At 35.4% G+C, this 15659-nt stretch overlaps 1 protein-coding gene across 1 annotated transcript in view; it reads right to left on the reverse strand.

Annotated features, from left to right (window-relative positions):
• Positions 1–1183: 1183 nt before the first annotated feature.
• The window catches only part of LOC134535370 (mucin-2), a 41172-nt gene continuing 26696 nt past the window's right edge, over positions 1184–15659 (reverse strand). The window contains exons 16-21 of the mRNA XM_063374443.1: positions 14378–14476; positions 12425–12766; positions 11054–11352; positions 6869–7112; positions 6320–6422; positions 1184–4088 (exon numbers count right to left, since the gene is read on the reverse strand). Coding sequence (XP_063230513.1) covers positions 3208–4088; positions 6320–6422; positions 6869–7112; positions 11054–11352; positions 12425–12766; positions 14378–14476 — 1968 coding nt within the window. The 3' untranslated portion in view covers positions 1184–3207. The remainder of the gene's footprint in view (positions 4089–6319; positions 6423–6868; positions 7113–11053; positions 11353–12424; positions 12767–14377; positions 14477–15659) is intronic.

Raw genomic sequence — 15659 nt, forward strand, 5'->3', positions numbered from 1 at the left:
AAAGAGGACTGACCACAGACTTTACCAAAAGCAGGAACACTGAGTCGACTATCATCAATTAATTGCCTACCTACATAAAATAATTCTTTACCTAGAAATACTACAAACTGAAAAGAGCTTGAGTCACTTACAAGTATTTTTCGTAACCGTGTGCCCTGAAACATTCATGTACCTTTACAATATTAATTTATCATTTCACTGAAAGTATACAAAATTATAAAAATATAAGGAGCAAACAACTGTTGTTTCTTTATCTATCAATTTTGTGAAGTTATTACAATATTCAATATTCTAAGCCAAATCTAAACTTATGGATTAGCTATTAACCACCCTTCAATTTGAGTTGGTTTACAGTAGCACCAAATTACTTACTGAAAAAGCAATTATATATCCCAGCATAAAATCAAATCTGCAAGAAAGCACTTCTTAAGTCTAAAATAAAAATATGAAAATTCTGGGTACAAAATTTTAACTGATTCTAGCATTACAAAATTACATTGATCAATTAATTTTTAAAATTTTAAGAGCATCAAAAATGTTACAAGCTAAAAAAAAATTTTTTTACAGTACAGCAGCTTAGTTTTTTAAGTATCATATTAGGATTTTTAATCCATTACTATTTTATATTGGGCTAGTGCTAACTGAATAGTTTAAACACACAAAAAAAAACTAGTGAACAAATAGTGAAGTTATATGAGTCATGATACTCAGCCATAAGTTACATGACTTATGATGAAGATTCAAAATAATGCTAAAATTCACCAACTCAGGGAGCTGATTTTGGTGATAAATAAGGATGGGCCAAAAAAATCCTCAAATACCATCAAACCTTTTTAGTACTCTAATACTTAACTCTTGAGGAAAAAGATTTGAAGAAAATTAAGATTTTCCAACAGCACCTGTGTAATAATAGGCAAGGTCAACATTAATTACTTTTAACAAAAGCTATCAAAGAAAATTTTTGGCACAAAAATGCTTATGTTCCATGCACATACATTTCTATTATAAATATGAAAATTTAAGGGTTGAATATTTTTAAAGACGTAAAATTTGTGTTTTTGCTCATACAATATTATTTTATTCTTAACAAACTTGAGATTAGGATTTGAGAACTATGAATTTGACCAATCTCACCCATACTTACTAAATCACGCCTTCTTGATTATTTAGGGGGGGGGGGGGGGGGGGGGGGGGAAGTCTCATAAAAAAAATAATTGAAAAATACCTATCCCGATTTCATCCACAATAAATTTCAATTGATTTAACGCATGATGCCTTTTAGCTAAATATATTGCAAGTTCCTTCTGAACTGCAAAGTTAAGAAAATACTGGATTGAAGTACCCATAATATATGACATGAAATTAACTGCCAAGGCACAAATGATGTGACCAAATCGAAAAATAAAGTTACAAAAGTGCTGGTAAAGTATTTGTTTCAGAATTAAAAATTTAACGGAATATTCTTGCTGAAAACTTAAGTAATGAACTACACATTCTCATGTGAATTAATGTTTAGAAATCAAATCAACTGAAATATCTGTGATGCATAGCGGATATGGCCAGATGCAACACAATCTGGTTGCTGAGCAACTGCAAAGTGTGATACATTCTCATTATTTTTAGTAAAATTATTTTGTAAATTATTTACTAATAAAATATTATTAGAATTTAAAAAAAAATATTAAAAATAATATATTTAAAAATATATACTATAAGGATAAATATTTTATAATTCAATCAGGTGGAATGTAAAAATGTAAGATACAAAAAAATTATTTGTCATTACATGAAAGTAGTTGCATGCAAATATTGAAAATTTCAAACCTCAAAACCAATAATTAATTGTATTTTATTCAATTCAAAAAACCTAAACTTAGAAATACTCATCTGTATTCAAGTGTAATGAAACTGTTACATATAAACATTGAGGTTGAGTCACTGTTGTACAATACAAATGAGAATATCCCAGTTTAAATGTCATAATAACAATAAGCAGTTTTAAACCACCACAAAAAAAAAAAAAAATTCTGAAAATTTGGAAAGAATTTTTTTAAATCACGTATTTATAACCATTAATATGAAATACCATGTACAGGCATTTATTAAAGTATGTTTTTTAAACTACATAAAAAAATGTTCAAATAAATATTTTCCCCCCACACTTAATATTCAAATGCATATATCAGTATTCAAGAATGTTTTGATATTTGAATTCATTTTTGATCTAAACTAAAAACTTATATTCACAAAGGCCTAATCTTTCAAGAAAAATATCCTATGCTTTTTTACTAGAGTTCAACACAGTTAATACGTGCATTATTACAATTTCACAGTGTAACTACCAAGTATTAACTAGCGAAAAAAAAAGTTTTGCCGGATAAACAGGTAGTAAGAAATGAAGACCATAAAAATGTACACATTTAAGAAAAAAAAAATCTTACAAATTTTTTGCTTTAAATTGCAAGACAAATATTTCTAATGTTTGGAGCTAATTAGTAGCACCAGCCCAACATCGCAAATGGACGTCAATCATGTGGTCAGAAAAGTTAGCCAGCATTTATTTTGTTTATCCTTTTAAAGCAGTTAACAGAGCAATTAGTTAATACTATGCAACACATTCTGTTCGTTGGTAATTCTGAAACCATGTGACTAATTTATCCAGGCACCAGTAAACACATTAACAAAAAAGGTAAGATAAACACATGATTGTCTAAAGCATAAAAAAGACAACAAAAAAAATTATGAAAAAGAAATTTCTAACACTTAAATAAGCAAGTGACGATCCTTATCTTTCCATTTGAATACAGAACGATAAAACAGATTAAGTGCTGATATAAGATTGAACACAAAACTGTTGCATAGGGAGAAAAATTGTCAATGTTAAAAGAGGTTAAGAAATTGAACCTCTTCAGGCACGAAATAATCAAACACCTCCTCATAAAAAAAAATGTACTACAGAAGAAAACTATAACTCATAGCAAACTAAATACTAGTTTAATCCCAATAACAAAAAGTTTACAACGATGGCAGATTACAAATCACACTAGAGCCAATGATCAGCATTTCCTAACAAACCTAACAAATAAATAAATGACAATATAAAACAACGTAGTTGAATACTGAGTGCGTTGTGCTGCGTAGTCAGCACATAGTAGACCAGTTAGGGAAGGAACTGGCCAGTAGCGGTGGCGTGACGTTCTCCAGAGGTCAGGACGTCAGGATGCTCCTCACAGCCTCGTCCAACACGGGGTCATCCTCCGGGTTGCCGGAGCTCGCCCCACTGTCCTCCGCGAACCCGCTCCCGCCCGCCGCCACGCCCGGGGAGGGATTGCCTTCGCTGCCGAACAGATGCTGCCGGGTCTCCTCGGCGTCCATTTCGGCAGGAGCCGGCACGGCCAGGCCAGCTCCGCCCGCCGGCAGCTCGAACCCGTCCTCCGACCGCTGCAGGTTCAGGATGCTGTCTATCGCACTCTGCACCTGGGCGTTGATGTCGTCGTTTTCGTCGCACCCCGCCCCGCCCTCCTCGTCCGACGAGCTTCGCTTGTGACGCCTCTTTTTGTGCCGGAACGGCGACGCCCCGCTCTCGGCGATATCACAGACTTCCTTGCGCTTGGTCCTTTCCGACACCTCGCTCCCTCCCCCCTCGTCACGAGGCCGTTCCCTGCAAGCGCCCCCCTCGTCCCGGCCGGGGGGCGAACAGTTCCGAGTCCTCTGCATGGAGTCCTCCCCCAGCATGCTGGCGTCGCCGCCCGAGCTGTGCACCGCCTCCGACCGGAGCGGCACCGCGACGTTCCGACCGCACTCCGCCTTCACCTGGGGCGCGTTCGGGTCGCAGTACACGCCCAGCTCCTTCTGTATCTCCAGCCACTCGTCGTACCGCTGCTCGCTGCCGCCCGGCTCCTTCTTCACGATCGTGAACTTCTGGTCCTCCTCCAGCTCCCGCTTGATCGACACGTTCTTCATCACGTCCTGGACGACGACACGCACCTCCTTCATGTCCGCAAGTGACCTCTCCTCGCCCGGCAAGCCCTTCGAATCACAATCCGCGCTGGCTTCAGGCTTCGGCTCAGGAGGGGAAACCAACTCGTCTGAAACATTTCCAGTGATTCAGTACACTTCCTCCTTATCTGACAGTGCAACTTCTATACCTACATTGCTCTAGCATGAATAGTTTGTCTATAGCTACGAGTTACACCTGCTCCTTGAAGAAGTGCTGTTTGATTCGGGTGTTTTAAAGTAACCACGCCAATAAATCTTGCCATGATTTGAAAAAGTGTGGCTATAGATTCCAGGAAGCACTTTTTTTATTTACGTGAATTTTTTTTATTTCCGTGCGCCTACAATGGCAACATTTACGTAAAATTAAACACAATGCGACAAATTCATAAAATATAATGAAACAACAAACTATAATTTACAGTTTTCTGAATATTAATTCACTTCCTTCATTGCCTGTTTACTTCAGCTTATTTAAAAATACTACAATGATCTCATCACGCAGAAACATCTCAGATGATCGATAATGAAATCTGAAGAAATGATAAACACTTCAGCCAATGTTTATATTACGTCATCTCGGATGTCAGCAGCAGTTCTGTTGAGTAATGCGAGAAACTTTTAGGATTAGTTTAGCTCGCACATACCAGGATGCGCTAGCGGCCAGTAACGTGGTTAGCTATTTAAGTGGAGTCATGTATTCAGTAAACAGAGAACAGTGTCAGGAATTAAATTTAAAGGTTAAATCATTGTTGATATAAAACTTAAAGTTCATGCAAATTTAATAGCATTAGACATTCCAAAGAGTTTCTATATCAACAAAATAATAATTTTGTATCTGAAAGATTTTAAGCCAAAGGCATAATATCCTTATATCTTATCTGTAAACAAAATAGCCAGTGACTATTTTTTACACTAATTCATTTTGAAATTTTTATACTCAAAATATTAAATATACTTGAAACATTTATTTAAATGTATTTAGATTTATAATATTGTAAATTAACTGAAATGGTAATAAACAAACACACTTCTGATGTTGGAAAACTATTTTGATTAACAAACTCTCTTATTTAAAAATAAAGTGTTTGAATAGCACTGTTTTGATTAGCACCCAATTTTTCTGAAACAAATTAAAAAATTTCTTTGAAGAGTTTTCTCCCCAAAATTCATACATAAATTTATGTGAACAACTTCTGAGGACAGATCACACCTTTAAGTGACCACATTTACTATTTGCCCTATGTATTGTTTTTGAGTTGGTACCATGAAAAATAATGGCTAGGGTTGGCACTATTGAAAAAAAATATATATATTTCAGATTTTATAATGCAATTCTTTCAGCATTAATAATAATTTTTTGTAATAGAAACTAAGCCAACTAACATTTAATTTACAATGCAATACAGCAGTACTAGTCTGCAGACTTACACATGAAAACATTGCAACATGGAAAATAACTTGGTTTCTTTATACTTGCTGTCCTTTACTAATTATGTACCTACTTACGTATTTTCAAGATGACCATTCACTGTCACAAAAAAAAATACTCTTTTCCATTGTGCAAAGGACTCAAATATTAAAATGGTCTCGAACTACACAGTACTGACTCAGTGCTCAGAATTAGTCATACAAGTAATTGACTCACCACCAAGGACCTTTATGCTTTTGAGATTTTTTTTATAGTACTCACCAAGCAGATATTTGAAATCAGCTAAGTTCAAGCTAGAAATCAGTAGAGTCTAGACATAAATTGTTTTTTAATCCTAAAAATCTATTCGAGTTTGAGTTGTTGCATGGACTATGCAACAATGTTCAAATAAAAAATGCATGCAGAAACTTAGAAATAAAATTGATATTTTTTATTTATCATGCAAAATTATTCAGGTATGTAATAATGTTTTAAATTCACAAATATATTTTAATGTTTGTAATGTTTTTACTATTTAACTAACCTCTTAATTCAATGAACACGATAAAAAAAAACTGTTCAAAAACTAAACATTTACATGTCAAATTTTAGGAAAATTTCTGCACATTTTTAGAAAAATACTGCTTAGTCTTGTCCCATCAAGAACAATGAACTCGACTTCTAAGTCATGTCTAGCTGAAGATGCTTGCTTGATTCTACGCAAGTTTTCTAGTCTCTGTCCATGCCTAATTTAAGCTTTGAGAAAAAAATTAATTGGTATAAAGGATTACAACAATGGGTTTCATGAGAAAATTAAAAATTTGAGACCTACTGTATATGCAAATTTTGTTACCACTCACGAAAAAAAAATTAAAAAGAAAAGTCTGAAAAAAAAATAAGCTGCTCACTTACCTTTCACTTTGACTTCATTCTGCCTGAGTCGTTCAAGAATGGAGTGTTCCTCCGCAACAAACATCCGATCGATCATGATCAATTCTGATGTATTCACTTCACGCTGCATCCGCAGCATGTAAAACAACAAGAAATTGTACAAAACATTCTTTTATATAAGCACTATTATTATAAGCAATAATTAATTATAATTTTGGGGTTTATGTCTTGGTGACTGTGAGGTTGTTTGAAGCTTATTTTAAGGAACCATACCAGCATATGTCTGGAGTGATTTTGAGAAATGTGGGAACACTAAAATCTAGGCAGACAGGTCTTCTGGTATGACATTACAGTATCTTACCACTGCACCACCACACAAACAATAATAAAGTGTTCATTCAGTGTAAATTAAAAAACAGCACATGGTATTTGAAAGTAAAAATGCTTTTAAACATACAACAGCATGGACGCCCATTTACGAAGATACATGAGCTACTCCTAAGATGATAATAATTGCATTAGACCAGCCATATATTACCAGTTGTCAAAAAAAGTTACAATGCAACTTACCGTACTTTCCATGAGCAACAGGTAGCGATACTTGTTCATCATCTGTCTGAATTTATCCAGCAAATGTTTTGCAGTTGCTTCAAAAATCTCATCTGCCTTCTCCAGGTCTTGCTGACTAAGAACCTGTTCGTTGAACACATGATATCGGATCAAGCGCTTGCAAGCATCACTTGTGCCTGTGAATGGAGTGCGGGTATCTGGCATGAGTGCTCCATTCTTGTCTGTTTTCAACTGTTGCTCAATTCTGAAACAAGAAAATGTTTTTTTTTTATGTGAATTTATGATAGTGGAGCATTGTGCAGCAGTAACAACTGACAAAGATGGTATTGACAAACCTACTGCTGTATTTTATTACGCTCATAATTATATTGCTAATAAGAACAATAATTAAAACCAAGACATGCTACCTCCTGAATAACTTTGGCACAACAAAATAATTACTGATGGAGATACAGTATATAGTGTGCAGTTGAACTACCGTTAGACCGTTTATAATTACGTGAAGAAACAAATAACTTAAAAGATACTTTCAAACACTGAATGATAGATTACAATTAATTATTAAGTATTAACAACATTTACTTGTGTTAGTAATTACTTATTAAGTTCAAAAATTAACTGCCTGCGAAAGGGAAAGTGTTTGTGCATTGCGCTACTCCGTCATTATTTAAGCTAAAAGAACTACGTCACAGGAAAATGAAGACGGAAAAAGGAGGGGAGGGGGGGGGGGGGGGAATATTAAAAATACAAGTAAAATTACAAATAATATTTACTAAAATATTATATTCGGGGTGCATGGCACATCTCTACTCGCATCTTGCGGGGCTGACAAATACACAACGCACACATACACACAATAAACTCTCGTCGGGAGGTTTGAACAGAGTGATTGTGGTGGAGAGGGGCCTGGCCACATCGGGCTTAGGGAGGGCATAGCCCTTGTTGATGTCGTCTTTTGAGTCTGATACTGTCAGCTGGTATGACCGAAACACCAAACAGTATTGAAAATAAAGTAGCACGATTTTATTAACATAACTTCCCAAACCCAAAGTTGATTTCAAAAGTCCACAACTTGACTCATTAGTTGTTAATACAGTACACTCCCGATTATCCGCAAAATTAAGTGGCAGGGTCACAGCGGATAGTGAAAATTGCGGATAATCCGCAAAAGAGCCAAAAATGGGAAACAAAAAGGAAAAATTAACTTTAACTTAAAAATCTAAACATTTATGTACAGTAAATGTTACAGTTAACAGTAAAAATTGTTAAATTATGCTAAAATTTTAGTATTTTTACTGAATAATTAACATACAATAATTTCAGTAATGTAAACATAAAAGTGCTCAACCATATGACTAGAAACAAAGTGTGACAGAGACAAAAATAACAACGCATGCCAGCCTACTGCGTGAGTTCCGAGAAGGCTTGTGGCATTTTACTGTATAATCCACACAATACTCTCGTCAGTAGAGTTCAAATCTGCTCACTTGTAATAAAATACAGATCTACATATGTGCTGTATTTTTTTGTAGCATGCGCCGATAATTCGCACCGCGGATAATAAGGAGTTTACTGTATTGGCATTATACACTATGATAGTTGCAGTATGGTCAGATTGATGCCTGTGTAATTTTGTAATAAGGTACTACATTTTCGTTGTTCACAGCTTTCGCCCTGATCGAATGCAATGAAATGACAGGAAAATAGTTTGCTGTTGTAGAGGGAGAATACCTCCTACATAAAGTTATTTGGCCTCAAAATGCTTTCTCTGAGACCATAGCTAAAAGTTATTTTTAATTTCTTAAGAGACACAATGGATCCCAGGTTGTGGTTGTATTTGATAGATATCTTTCATGTACTGGCACCAAAAGATGTGAGCGATTGTGGTGCACGCAGATACACAGCTCCCCCGAAATTTTTGAGGTAAATATGATCAACAAAGTGACCTGCGAAATTTTTTGGCAACTTATAAAAACAAAAGTAGTCTGATCAAACTTCTAAAAACAAATTTTGAGTATGTGACTATGAAAGCAAAGGAACTAAAAATTTTGGCCACAGTTGGAGAGAATATCAATCTGGTAGTGCTGATGACAGGGTAGTCATTCAACGACCTTACGGTTGCGAGAGAGAAAGAATGATGGCGATGTGTTCTTCTCAAAAACATCATTTACTTTCTACCCAGGCAGCAGTAGCGGATCCAGAGGGGGGGCTAAGGGGCTCAAGCCCCCTCCAAAAGCATCTGGGTCCACTATTGTTTTAGTGTTTGCCTTGATAAAGCCTAGCCTCAGTTGGTTCAAGCCCCTCCCAAACCAAAATCCTGGATCCGCCACTGCCAGGCAGTATCCCGTTTATCTATGTATTTTATGAATGTGATACCACATCTGCCATCTTTAGTCAAGGAAAGATTAAATTGAGCAACATTGTAAACAAATCTCCTGAAACTAAGACAGTCACTGCAGCATTCATGGCTCAACTCAGCAGTCACAATGGCATAGCTGTAGCTCGTCAAATAATTCTGAAAGCAATGTGTACAAGCGACATAAAAAATCAGACCAATGGACACTTTGCGAATTAACCTGTTTCAAAAACCAGTGTCCAGCAGAAACATAAATGTCTCAGGACTGCCACCTATGTGCGCTGATGCATACTAGCATTCCTACCAGTACTACAACAAATCCAAAGTTGGTTGGTCGATGATGTCAAGTCTGGAGGAGTGGGGTGAGGCGTTGTCACTGAAAAAAGATCCAGCACTTGGAGCCTGCTCTTGTTACAAAAGCAGGTTTGAAATGCTCCAGCACGTGTAAACACTGCAGTGACGTAAAGAGAGACAATGCTGTAGAGATTTCTGATTTTCACAAGACTGAAAGGGTTAGTGAAATGTTACATCAACTTTGGGAATAACAGCACCACAGAGATGAACAAACAACTCGAGGACAGCTTCTTTTCAACTGCAATGGTTGCTGGACCCGAAGAAGAGCAAGCGCTTACAAAAGTCTTCGAAAAATGTATTAATTTATTTTCTTTAATTGTTTTAAGACTGTGTAAAGTGCTTTGCAATATGCATAAAAATACTAAATTTCGAAAAACAAATTTTTTAAGGTTATTATATGTTTATGTACTCAAAATAAAGGTTCGGCCAATTCTGTAGTTTTATTAAAATTAAGATTGTATATTATCATCATCATAATATCAGTAATTATTTTTCATTATGTTAATGTATTACCCAGATTAATTGATTCAATTAGACTACAACATACATATTGATACATTCTGATTATTTGATCATTATCATCCTACTATTTATTCATTCACATTATCTTTCAAATTAACTTTTTTGTAGGAGTAAAATAATCAGAATGAAATGTATTGTGAAATATAATCTATGTTCCAGTTGTACAATTAAAAACATGGGCTGTTTTTGGGGTCACATAGAGTAGTTTACAACTGCGATCGTCAAGCGGGAATTGAGAGAGCGGTATATGGAGAGGGAGGGATGAAGGGAATGTGTTGGTAAGAAGGGAATGGGTGGAGGGAATATGGTAAGTTGGGTAACCTTCTGAAAATAAAGGTTCTAATCAAACTTTAAAGATTTAGTGTGAATTATTTACTAAGCAGGTGTTTTTTTTTACAAAATTGAGAAAAAATAATGTTCAAGAAGTTACTCTACACTTACTATTTGTAAAACAGAAAATATTTTAGAATTAAACTTGTATAAAATTTAATTCTCTTTCAAACATTATACAACAAAAATATTGTCAAATCATTTTTAAGAAATTTTGAAAAGAAAAGAAAAAGGAAGAATAAAAAAGAAAAAGTTATACAATGTTGTGGTTTTTCGGCCACCAAACATTATCCTGAAAATTGCTTTTACAGTCTCAGTGATGGCAGAATAAAGCATGATATTTTCCCCTCAAAATATTATCACAGGGAAATGTTAATGAGTTTTTCCAAGATATAGAGTAAATTCCATAACTAATTCCAAATTCCATGACTTCCAGAATAAAGATACCTTGTTCTTCCTCAAATTTTAAATTCATGAAATGAATGTATGGGAAAATAACTCAAGATCAATATGAAAACACAATTTTTTTCCTCCTTTAGAAACTTTAAATATTTCAAAGCTGTAAACAAAAACACATGGAAGAAACAAAAGGGTAACGACATAAGAGAGAACGTTACACTTACAAGTCACTACGACTGATTGTCGGTCTAGCAGGACTGGTAGCGGGTCTCTGTGCCGTCCTGACCGGAGGAGAGACAGGCGACAAGGTTTGCGTGGGGCCAGGTGCAGGTGTCGGCAAGCCCTGCGTGGTGGGGACCACCTTTGCTACATTGTTGGGTACCACTTTTGGCAGGCCTGCACACTGCGTCTTCAGCTGCGGGGACGGCAGGCCTGAAGACTTGGCCGCCTCTCCGGACGAGGACGAACACGGCACAATCCTGGGCAACAACTCAGACAGAGGCGTGGTCTGAGTTCCCACCTGCTGGCAGAGTTTATGCACAACATGCATCAGCATCACTAAACTCTATCAGACACTTTAACAGTGAGTCAACATAATTATATCCAATTCATAATAAGCTCAATAGTTTCAATACAGGAAGTTCAACAGAATATCACAAACAAACACTCTAATGATGAATTACAAGGGACATGTGACATTGAGACACCCCAGTCTTCCTTAACTTTGCAGAGAATAAAGGTCGTACAATTTCACTGTCATTGTCTGGAGTTGCTTGGCTTCTGGGTTGTAGCCGTGACAAAGGCGAAGACATCACCAAGATTTTTGGGCTTCAATGCAACTACAACCCAGAAGCCAAGCAACCCTTTGGAGAAATTTTTTAACAATATAATATACTTGTATTTTGTCGTAATTAATATTTTGATAATATTATTTATCTATGATGAAAGAGACACAACCACTAAAACAAAATAAACAAAATTTAATAATAATTCCAGATTATAGGAGAAACTTGGAGTAAATGTGTTACTAAATTGCTGAACCAAATCACAGTTTAAGTTTCACCATTAATATGCCAAATAAGTTATTAATTAAGGTTTTAAACATAAATATAAACTGATTTCACCACTATGTATTATGCAAACAAAGCTGTTTTGTAAAACATTATGTGCACTATTTCTATGAATTTCACGGTTCATGCATTTTTCCTCCCCCTTTCAATAACTAATAACAGTTATCGAACATCGGGCCTTCACTGAATAGTAACTAGTAGTTAGCAAATAAACTGTTTTCTGTTGATACAACTAACACTAATTTAGACTTACATAGTATACATAATGTAAATTTTTACCATTCATTGCCTCTGTCCAAACTATTGATTGTAGTCTATACAAAAAAACTCATTCGTTGATGAGAGGACTAGATAAATAAGTATATATTTACTTATATACAAGACATACATTTTTAATGTAAAATTGTTATGTTTTAGAAAAAATATTGCCATTTTTAGGAAAATAAATAGCAACAACAGTTTTTATGAAATATTTTGAGAGCGTGCCAGAGAGGTTAACGTCACTTGGCAGAGGGGTTTGCTTACCTGTACTTGAATGGGGGAAGTGCCTTTCTCGCACATGGTGACCACCGGGGACTGCGACTTGCTGAGTTGCACAGCAGGAGAGACCACCGCCACACGGGGCGATTCCCCCGCTTCGGTGGCATTCGGCAGCTGCTGCCGTGAGGACGGGTGGTCTCCGTGGGGCAAGGCCGGCGGGCTGTCCGTGGTCTGGGTGCCGTGGCTGGTGGCTCGGTACACGCTGTGACCGCTCGACGACGAGTGGCTGTTCTTCTGCTGGTTCGACGGGGGAAACGTGATCACCTGGTTGCCGACCTGATGCTGGTACCGCACCGTGCCGGTCACTTGCGCATTTTGGTGGGAAGCCTGCATCACCCACCTCAATTTATTACCTCCTGTTTAATCCATGTGTACTGATACAGGGTGGCCACACAAAACCTCTAATGAAATTCCTTGACTTTTCCATGTCTTTTTCTAACCAGGTTATAATTTTCCTCTACCCTTATTTTGCACTGTTACACTACTTAACCTTTAAAAATTAATCAATGTTCTTTTTTCAAACCACAAGTATTCAACAAACAAATGAGTACACAAAGATTGAACTTAATTTTATTCAAAGTAGGACAATATAAATGTGATATGTATTTCTATTTGTTTATTATCCATGTAAAAAACTCACCGAGATCAAAAACATGAGATTATGTAAGTAACCAAAATGATTTGTAGCAGACAATTAAGTTACAAAAATAAGATGCAGTAATTCCAAAGGAGAGCCACTTTTCTGTAAATATTATAATAAAAATTCCGAAATGTTTCTTTTTTTACTACCTGACATTTTTCCCAATTATTATCTAAGAGGACACTGTGATACTCAGAAGGTAATTGGCAGTTTTAAAGAGTGTTTATGTTAGGTACATTAAATAAGAGTAAAATTGTGATGGTATTTGGTTAGTGGTCAGGTTAGCTTCATTAAAACCACTTAATAGTGTGGAAGATTGTTTAGGTTAGATTACCTACATTAGCCATACCAATGTTCACTGTTGAGTACCTAAGTATTTGTGTGATAAATACTCTTTTTTGGTTTTTAATGGGACTTCAAAATCAAATACATGAACAATAAGTGACATTTTAAACATGCTACAAGTATTCCAAGATTTTTTTTTCTTCGCTACTGTCTCGCTAAACAGCAACGGAAAAAATTGCGTAGACAATTCAAAATACAGCATATTTTTCATTTCATACTTGAAAACAAAATATTATTTGTAATTCTTTTCATCACATGCACCAGAAGTGGGAAAAAATAAACAAATTACACCACAAAACATGGACACTCCATTGAGATGGGTATCAAAAGAAGTAATAATCACAGTTTCAGAAGTAATAATCACAGTTTCAACAACACATAAATCTATCATCATGTGATACAGTAGCAGCTTAATTGCTGTATGTAGCTATGACAAACCAGACATTGCGACTCAAAAATATATACAAAAAAAAATATAGTTTAAGATTTGAGATGAAATCTGCAAAAATTGTGCTTATAATATTGCTGAACTAAAAAAACAATTTAGCTGGCTGCCGTTAAATAACGAAAACTCGTGAATAACTAGGGTTTAAATATATAAATATTAGCTCATTCTATCACTAATTTGGGAATAAATAATTTAAAAAAAAATATGATTCACTGTTTTCATAAAATAGATTGCAATGAATTTCACTGCATGATTAAAAAATAATTATATCATTTACATATTTTAACAAACCATATAATAATTGTAGCAAACAATTAAATACTTTAGTATTATTTTTATTTGTCTAATTTTCACAAATTGTTACATGACATGAAAATTTTTTTTTGTGGGATTTGACATTCGTTTTAGATTCAAACTAAAAAACTGCTATCTGCACAGGCCTAACTATGAGGGTTCTATTTGAAACTCAACTGCCAGATATCAATATAATAAATGCATCACTTACCGGCTGTCTGAGTAAGTTTGCAAGGTATGTGCTCGCAGATGAGGCAGTTGTGGTGGCGGGTGACTTCCGCTGGTCACCACTGTGCTCTAGTGATGAGTTCTGCAAATACAAAAGCCTAGTTTAGCATCATATAAGACTTTGTAACAACCCAGATTACAGCCTTCCTCATGCAATCCATTAATAATAATATGTAGAGTCAAGATTTTGTGGTGTTATTTTTAGACAAATTTTGGTGTAAAGAAATAAAGATTTCGGTGTTATATGGTTTTATTTTTTTGCTCAAAATACCCACGGCAAAATTTTCTTGCTTTTCTGTACGACATGCAAATTTATTGAAACAAATATTAATAAACACTAAAACCTCATGATCTAATTACAATTAAGTTCATTTGCAAATTCATAGATAATTAAGTTCATTTGCAAATTCATAAATTCAAACTTTTAAATAACTACTAAAAATTTCACGACTTAATTACAATCACATACACTACAAAATTACACAATTAAGCACTTCCAAAGTTACTAATAAGATGGTTTTATTGAAATGCTATCATAGTTAAATTTTCCGCATTTTCTGGAGTGAGACGTTGTCTTCTGTCACTAACTACCAGGGAGTACCTGGAAAATGAACGTTCTGCATCAACATTTGATGTTGGGAACCAGATTGCCCTTGAACTGGCTTGAGCAAATTCACTGTAGTCCCCTTTAAGGGAGCAAAGTACCTTTGCAACATCAATTTGGCTTGTTCTGGCAATGAAAGTTCATCCTCAATTATTTTTTTTGAAAGCAACATAGCCATGTATGAATGTATCAATGGGAAGATGGGAAACAGAAGGCAAGTTATGCAGAGACTTCTGTAGGTTTGCATCTTCTATGCTAACCGTTCTCACATTTCTTGGGTTGAACAGCAAATTAATGGCATTAAAGACTCTTGGACAAGGATGTCGTTTAACAGATGAGTTTTGCCTCAAACGCTTATGTTTCTCACTCGCGACATGTTTCACAATCGTATCGCGTCTCTCGTAGTCTAGCCTGCAGTTACAGAATTTGCACATCAAAATTTTATCACTGATATAAAATCCTTCACTGCAAAATTCTTTCGATCGGTCACTGGCAGAAACCTTAGTTTTAGGCATTATCAAAAAAATTTTAATCACATAGGAAGAATTTAACCTCTCAATACGCAAAAACTTGCCGTGCTGGAAAGATCAAAACAATGGAGAATAGATGCGAATACAAACGCATACCGAATACCAACATACGTACGTGAAAATTAATACCG

Source organism: Bacillus rossius, chromosome 8 (genome assembly GCF_032445375.1).
Source record: "Bacillus rossius redtenbacheri isolate Brsri chromosome 8, Brsri_v3, whole genome shotgun sequence".
Classification (NCBI taxonomy): Eukaryota; Metazoa; Arthropoda; class Insecta; order Phasmatodea; family Bacillidae; genus Bacillus; species Bacillus rossius.